We start from the raw sequence: 8,656 nt of genomic DNA, 5'->3' as shown, positions 1-8,656 counted from the left end.
CCATAAAAAATGTTTAAAAACAACACAAAAAAAGTTGGTGTAATGGCACTTTTTGGTGGATTTATCAAAAGTACGAAAAATGTGTCACAGTAAGTAATTTTGTTCATGACAGTAAAAGTCTGATTGTCTTGCTTACATGTCATCATGCCATAGGACTACAAATGTGGCCTATCATTTCATTGCCTGGCAATATTTGTTTTGTCAGTACTTCTAAGAGCTAGTTTCGTGCACTTATTTGCCCATTCCTGTGCTCTCTCTAGGTGTAAGCGCATTGGTGTTCAACTCCGAGTTGGATAACTGTACTGTTAGATAAAGACTGTGAATTTAGATGTTTTTCGTGGCATGAACATGCATTAATGGTAAAGTATTATTGACTCAAAAGTCATTTTATTTCACTTTTTTTTTTACACTTTGACTGTCTTGCTGGGTCAACCCTCTGTTTATATGTGCAGCACTAAAACTCCCACGCTTACCGCATTATGCTAATGATATTAGACTGTAGTGTTTGAGTTGTGTCTATTTAGTTTGTGATGAACTCTAAACCATGTCTTAAACTGATACTTGTACCAACGTTGCTTATTCAGTAATGACCTGACAAAATGCTTTCAGCTTCCTCCTTGTATTAGTCTTTTGTACTATCACTAAGAATGCTTAGTAGCAGGCTTATAATTGAATCTGTTTTGTACATACATGTGCCAACAGCTTGAAGTGGCTTTTCTGACCTGTAGGATCAAATTTGCTTGCATAAATAAAATTCACTTGTGTACTTGTTAATAAAGATGCACTGGGTCTTGTGTCTTTTTTATGCCTTATTGTGTCAATATCAGATTTTACTGTAGTAATTATTATTTCTTCTATTAATGAACACTTATGACAGAAAGTTTGAGTGCTAGCTACAGTACTTCACTGCAAAAAATATATAAAATGTCCTTGGAGTGAAACAAAAGACACTAACAAAGCAGGCCACATCCAGCCTGGCGTATGGCTGATAGGGCATCAAACACCTTTGGGATGAACTAGAACTAGAAGATTGTGAGCTAGGCCCTCTCATCCAATATCAGTGTCTGACCTCACAAATGCTTTTCTGGAAGAATGGGCAAAACTTCTCACAGACACACTCCAAAATCTTGTAGAAAGCCTTCCCAGAAGAGTGGAAGCTGTTATAGCTGCAAAGGGGGAACCAACTCTGTATTAATGCCTATGAATTTAGAATGGCATGTCATAAAAGCTCATGTAGGTGTCCCAATACTTTTGTCCATATAGCGTATTTTCTCATCGCATTGGCACATTACATCAGGGAGCAACAAAGCCACAGAGCGAGGGACGGTCAGCGTGATAAAAAAGAACATCTGCTAATATTGGGCTGCAGGCTCCGCCCATCAGACAAGGGAGCAACAAGCCAAGGGATAAAGGAACAATCGCTAATATTGGGCTGTGGGCTGCGCCAGCCCATCAGCCAAACAGGAAGTGCAGCATGTTTACCCAACCACCAGCAGATGTCCCTCTCTCACTTTGCCAAGTCTCTAAGAATCAAGACAGAGTCCATGTGATGTATGAAATAGCAACAAACCATGTTGCATACTGAATATGGTAAGCTATACAGACAACATACACATCGTCTGATAATAATAATTAAGTGTTAACAGTACCACTGTATAGGCTTCAAGGTTTAAGTTAAAAGTTTGTTCAAGTGGTCACCATTCAGTAAATGAAGTAGCCATTTCTAGACAGCGGATGGGAATATAACACTTTTTACTCTAGACTTCAATGAACAGGTGTAGCTCATTCATGTCAAATATTGTCTAAGCACAGCATGACAAGATGTACTGTATCTCATGTAAATAAAAACCACAATGTTCACTAAATGTTCACTTTGTCAGTTAATTGTGCCATATTGGAATTAATTAATTAATCGTTTCGGTATCTCATCAGGTTTGGGAAAAGAACATGTCTATGTTAGTACAGTTCTAGAATACCTGTGTACCAACAAACCTCAATTCGTTCCTCTCAGAATTGACCAATATCATACATCAGATGACCTAACATTCAGTCCAGAATATGTAGACCACGAGTTTCCTAAAAGCACCACATGTGTGTGTGCTTATGTCACAGTTCACCCAGTGTGTGTTCCTGGAGGGCATGTTGTGGACCTGTCTGCCCCAGGGTACAGTTGGGCCTCTTTAACCCACCCCCATCCCACTGGTTCTAAATCACACCCCAGACTACAGCTTGCACCTCTGTGCCACTCGGAGCTCCTTCACGCAACTTTCAGATTATCCCTCCTGCCCAGTGTGGGCGGTCATAGTGCCATGGAAGGTGGCAAAAAATGGCCGAGGGAGGAGCAAAGTCAATGGGCCTGGACAGGGTAGAGAAGGGCCTAGTGAAGAAGAGGGTAGGGAAGGGCCTAGTGAAGAAGAGGGTAGGGAAGGGCCTAGTGAAGAAGAGGGTAGGGAAGGGCCTAGTGAAGAAGAGGGTAGAGAAGGGCCTAGTGAAGAAGAGGGTAGGGAAGGGCCTAGTGAAGAAGAGGGTAGGGAAGGGCCTAGTGAAGAAGAGGGTAAGGAAGGGCCTAGGATGAGGCAAGGCAGGTTATACAGGGACTTGGTTGAGGACCGTGGGTGGGCGTGATAGGCTGGGGTGTATCTCACGTTGGGAAACCTCCCGGCGCTAGCAGATTAGCTCTTGTCCCCAAGGTTGCTTACCCCGCCCCCCGGCTTGCATGAAATCCCTTTGCTAATCTCGCCCCAACCTAACCCCTGTTTTTCCTCTACTCCACCCTCCTGAAGAATCCCCTGAGCCTTCCAGGCATGTGTGAACACTCGCGGACTACCTCTTTTCACTCATTTCCAAAGTTTAGTTGTTTTTTTCTGTGTATCTTTCTTCTCCTTTCTAAATGAAGGCAGATGTCTTTTCTCCTGCTATTTCTCCTGACCTCTTGGTGCTGTGAACAATTTAGGTTGGCTTGGTAAAAACTATGCATCGTCTTCTCTACGCTCATGTGTTCCTGTGCTGCGTCGGTGTGGCCCATACCTCCTGTCCTTCCCAGTGCACCTGTGTCTACCATGGACAAAGTGATGGAACACGCACCAGGTATTTGGAGTGTCTCAGAAAAAGCTCTTTGAACCTTTCACACTGCTGAGTCAAGCCAAGCTACAGTCGCACTCAAATGTTGTTGTTTTTTGTTTGTTTTTTATATGGTTGTTAAATTTCAGTGACTCCAATAACAAACTATTTTTGTTGAGGGGACATTTTTTTCAAATCCAAAACATCTACAGGCGTGGCTCTTTCCAGAATAGACCACTAGATTCAGTCAAAAAAATTGAATTAAAAATATTTTGCACTCAATTCAGACTTGTCTTGTGGCTTGTAGATAGGCCTGCTTCATGCTTCATGATTTGTATAAAGGATAGGCCTACATTTTTTTAAGAGGAGAAATGTTCCAAATAATAATTTAAGGGATGCGCATGTAGGATGACTTTTAAATAATGAATACATTCAAATTAATTCATTCCTACTTTTTTTTTTTTACAGCAGGTGTTATGCAGTGTAAACAAAATTGAGTCTTGTTTAAGAGGAAAGCCACTTGCTTACTATTAGAGATGGAATTGGAATTTAAGGTACTCACTAAGGCCACTTTGTTACCTCTGTAAGGCAGACAGCATTAATGACAAGAGCAGGGCCGGCTTTTGGATTTAGGGCCCCCCGGAGCGGGTCACAGAAGGATAGGAAAGGTGTTTACACAGTTGGATTAATGTCAGGTCAAAACCTAGGCCATCTAACCCCGGCACTCTGTATGTCCTCCACTCAGATCTGTGCTCTGCAACGACCCGGACATGTCCGATATCCCCGTGAACGTCCCTGTGGACACAGTCAAACTGCGTGTGGAGAAAACGGCCATCCGGCGAATCCCCACCGAAGCCTTCTACTATCTGGTAGATCTACGATATCTATGGATCACCTACAACTCCATCTCCTCTGTGGACTCTGGGAGTTTCTACAACTTGAAGGTCCTCCATGAGCTGAGGCTGGATGGGAACATGATCTCCATGTTCCCCTGGGAATCCTTGAAGGAGATGCCCCGCTTGAGAACACTGGATTTACACAACAACAAGCTGACTAGTGTGCCCATTGACGCAGCCCATCACTTAGTCAACATCACTTACCTGGACCTATCCAGCAACAAGCTGACCTCATTACCCTCAGATCTCATGGATATCTGGCCACCATTCAACGGCATCGCCGTCTCCTCATACGTTTCCCAGAAGGTGCTACTGGGTAAGAGAAGAGGCTGATTGGGTTGGGTTAAGACCTAATGCTTCATAAGTGTCATACAACACGTCTCATACAACATACAAAAATGTCAGCAAATCAGACACTTTCTGCATCTCATGTTTTTGGCTGACACTCTAGGGTGAAATACTAAACCTAGCCGACACATCACATCATCTCTATGGTATTTTTTAAAATAATTTATGTAACAGACCTTTTCGGAAGCTTTCATACAGCCAACCAATCAGACTATGGAACAATCTATAACGCCATCTGCGCCCTTACAGAATTCAGGAGACACAAGATAGGTCTGCGACACCCTAATCAGACATTTAAAAAAAAAGTTACTGACAGACGCTATTTTTGTTTTGTACAACAATGTCTTAGGAAGCATGAATTGGCCTTTATGTGGTAGATCAGGTTTGAGCAAGATGTCTTGTGCCATGTGGGGAATGCTTTGCTTCAGACCAATCAAGCAGTTGCAGTGCATTCTTGGTTCAACTTATACCTAATACCATTTTTCAGGTTAATGTAGTACCTAATGTAGGCCTCATTTTTTGGCCCCCACCAGCAGAAGTCTCTCAATTGATAGAGAAAACCATAGATGACATCTGGCAGTGGAATTAATTAGTTGTGAAGAGCTTTTTGGAGATGTTATTTCCATATTGTGAAACCACAAAAAAAGTATCACTTGTTATAATAATCACATACAGTACTTGGAAATCCACAAAGAGACGTGGGTTCTCATTGTCTGGGGCCTCTGTCTTGTCTGGAGAGCTGGATAATGTTAATAGGGTGTTGAAGGGCAAGCCAGCTTATCCTGCAGAAAAAGCTGGATGTGTGCACCGGCATACTTGAAGGAGAAACTGGATTAGTCTTTCCTTAAGGAGGAAACTCTATGTCCTGTGTATGGAATAGATACATGAGCTTCTTCAACATCACAAAATGGAATTACAGTACCAATGTATGTGATGTGAACACTGGGCTTATGCCCTATGCTTTTGTTTTCAGATAATTAGTAACAGTAATGTCACTCTTAGTCAGGCCTAATGACCCCAGAGGGTTAACAGTGAAACTGTGAAACCAAAGCAATACATTTTACCTTCTCTGGCATTTTTGCTGAAAAAGGACAATACAATAAAGTAAAATAGAGGGGCCTATCGAAAGATCAGTTCGTGTTGGGAAAAAGATTGGTTCATGTCACGAAAAAGCAACAGCTTACGTGTTTGTAGTTAGCCTCAGTTAAGAGCAAACTAATCTGGTTATAGGGTTTCCACACACAGTGATGCATGCCTGTGTGTGTGTGTGTGTGTGTGTGTGTGTGTGTGTGTGTGTGTGTGTGTGTGTGTGTGTGTGTGTGTGTGTGAAATGAACACGTGTCAGTGTCTATGTGTATTCTGGGAAAGTGTTTCTGTGAAATCCTCTTATAAGTTGGCTTTACTTCAAAAGGCTCTAAGTGAGACCCATCCTGCCTTATTCACCTGTGCAAGACACTCGTGTTGTTAATGTCATTTGTAAGAGATGACTCCAAATCTATCCAACTATATCTGACTGGCGAAATCCTGTTTGCTAACATTATGTTATCTGCTTTTTATCAGCTTGTCATTCAAACGCTTTTGACACTTAAGTCAGTATTAGTCATAATAAAAGCAAAGTGGTAACTCAACTGAAAACAAAAAGACAAAAGTCTTTACATCTTGTCTTGAAACTTGAAAATCACAAGCTCTTCCTCTCACGTCACCAACAGGTCTCCAGGACAACCCTTGGTTTTGCGACTGCAGGATCTCCAAGCTACTCGAGCTCTCCAAAATGACACAAACGGCCGTAGTTCTTATGGACCTCTTACTGACATGCACTGCTCCAGAAAACCTGTCCGGTGTCCTGTTTCAGCGAGCCGAGTTGGACCGGTGTCTGAAGCCATCTGTCTTAACCTCAGCAACAAAGATCACATCTTCCCTGGGCAGCAATGTGTTACTGCGCTGTGATGCCACGGGCTACCCAACGCCCAGCCTGGTCTGGACTAGGTCAGATGGTTCACACGTCAACAACACAGGTATGAACCATAAATAGCTGTTGAAATGGAAATGCATAATGTGATATATTTATATATTGGATGAAACTGACTGATGAGTTATATTCTCAATTGAGAGATGAGTAAGGCTTCTTGGCACATTTTTGGGTAGTCAGAAGTTATGGTATTGTAAGGAACCTTGACAGCCTCTATTTCACAGGATTTCCTGTTGAAGTCTGCAGTAATTCCTTATCATCTGTGCTAAATCAAAGGTGCTAAGCCAGACAATGGTCTTCAGTAAGTCTCTATGTGTTTATGTTTCTACCCACAGTTGTTCAGGAGTCTCCAAGTGAGGGTATCCGATGGTCCATCATTAGCCTGCAGGGGATCCTGGACAAAGACGCTGGGGATTACATCTGCAAAGCTAAGAACGTTGCAGGAAATGCAGAGACAGCCATGACGCTGTCTGTGGCTGGAGCATACACTACCACCGTTGCTCCACTGAGGACTGAAGCTACTACGCCCATCCCCCAAAGTGACATCTCCAACGCCTCTACAGTTCCGTCTACTTCCACCACCACCACCACCACCACCCGGACAGTGACCACACCACCCTTGCCTGTAAAAAGGAAAACGACACCCAGCACCAACCTGCAGAGAGTATCACCCAAACCTGCCAGGATCCAGCAGGACAACAATGGCAAGAAGCTGGCGGCAGATGAGAAGAGCAAGAGGAAGGACCCCTCTAAGTCCGTCAAAGACCTCAAGATAGTAGAGGAGACCACGGAGAGCGCCGTGCTGCTCTGGACAGCTGACGGTGTACCGAGCGACACCCCTCTTACTGTGGTTTACTCTGCTCATGGGGATGAAGACACCAAAATGACAGTCGATACAGACGCTGGTAGCGGCAAGGTTCTTCTGGAGGGCCTGTTGCCTGGACTGAGATACTCGGTTTGCCTGGTAGCCAAGGGAAGTCTCGCAGGTGAAGACCCTTGTACAGAGTTCTTTACTCTGGACTTTTCTGACGACGATCATCAGTATCAGCTTCTCATGATTGTAAGTGGTGTGGCCTGTGCAGTGGCTTTGCCTCTTATTGTCCTGCTGCTCTACAAGATCATAGCTCTCAAGAGGAGCGGCACACCTCTAGAGGACGAAGAGCTGGAGAAGGAGAGTTACGTGAAATTTGAGACATTGTCCCTCAAACAGAGGAGCGTGAACCCCAATGAAGTCTGGTCCAGGAGACAGACTCAGGAGTCGGAGAGAAAGCTTCTTTGCTCCAGGTCCAGCATTGACTCTCAATTGACATACAAGAGTGACAGCTCCAGGTCAGAGTATCTGTGCTAACAGCAGAGCACCACACTCTAAGACTCAAAGCTTTGAGATACACGGGAAATCTTTTTGCTGGAGACCATTTGCATCTTCATGTTAAAGTTAAATATCAATGATTGGCCGGATTCATTACCGCTAATGGTTGTAGCCTTAATTTCTATGAGAACTTTGAGAACATTGGCATTGCAGCACAATTGATTTCACAGATATCACTTACAGCACTCTATATGCCAAATTTCCCATGCAACAGCATATCAGGTTTGAAGCTATCACAGTTTGAAGTATCACTTCTGTATGTACTTCACTCACATTCCAACAACATGATTTAGATTTTAAAGATTTGCTGATAGCAACAGGGACTGGGTTCTCAAAATTGAAGCTTCAAGCTGATTGTTGCCTTACTCTACTCTCTCCAAGTATATATCAAACCTTAGTTTATAAAAAAAATTGACCATTTCAATAAAGATTCTGTGCACACTTTTGTATATATTTGTAAATGAATGATATTGTACACCTGTTTTTAATAAAAGAAAACAATATAATAGAAGATTTCAAGTGTCGTAAATCACAAGGGAAATATACCTTTATTCTCATTATTTATCCCCTACTCATAAGTCCTTGTTATCTCTATGCTGAGTTCAGATCTTATAGAAAATGCATGCATAGAAAAACTGTTTTGCCAAATTGTACATAAGGGTTTCTGTCTCGTGTAGTTGTTCCTGAGGTGATAATCTCTGGTTTTGCTGAATTAGTAATGGGTTTCGCACCCTGTCCTCACTAAGCAACAGGTGCATCTGTTACAGCTCTCTCTGTCTCCTCTCTCACACCTCTTCTTCTATGGTGTAACACATTTCAAATGCACTGTCTCAGTGTGCGGGTATGTGCGTTAGTCCATAAACACATAAGCACGGAAATGTACACATAGTATATCACCCATGTGTGTGTTCCTTCCTGCTCAGGCTGTCCTATACTGCGGGGTAGTGGGTGTGGAGTGCTAAATCAATGGGTCATGCCTGTCCGAACAGGCGGTACTGTGAATCCCAATAACAT

General features: G+C 43.0%; 1 protein-coding gene across 1 annotated transcript; it reads left to right on the top strand.

Annotated features, from left to right (window-relative positions):
* Positions 1-2,971: 2,971 nt before the first annotated feature.
* Positions 2,972-7,621, top strand: lrit3a (info leucine-rich repeat, immunoglobulin-like and transmembrane domains 3a; the record flags this gene model as incomplete). The annotated part of the gene is made up of 4 exons (XM_084449307.1): positions 2,972-3,087; positions 3,806-4,272; positions 6,014-6,319; positions 6,609-7,621. The coding sequence occupies 4 exons, from the start codon at positions 2,972-2,974 to the stop codon at positions 7,619-7,621; spliced, it is 1,902 nt and encodes a 633-aa protein (XP_084305433.1).
* Between the last annotated feature and the right edge of the window lie 1,035 nt (positions 7,622-8,656).

This window comes from Borostomias antarcticus (genome assembly GCF_949987555.1).
Source record: "Borostomias antarcticus genome assembly, chromosome: 14".
Classification (NCBI taxonomy): Eukaryota; Metazoa; Chordata; class Actinopteri; order Stomiiformes; family Stomiidae; genus Borostomias; species Borostomias antarcticus.
The sequence above is the reverse complement of the archived record's forward strand: the minus strand, read 5'-3'. Positions and strand labels throughout refer to the sequence as shown.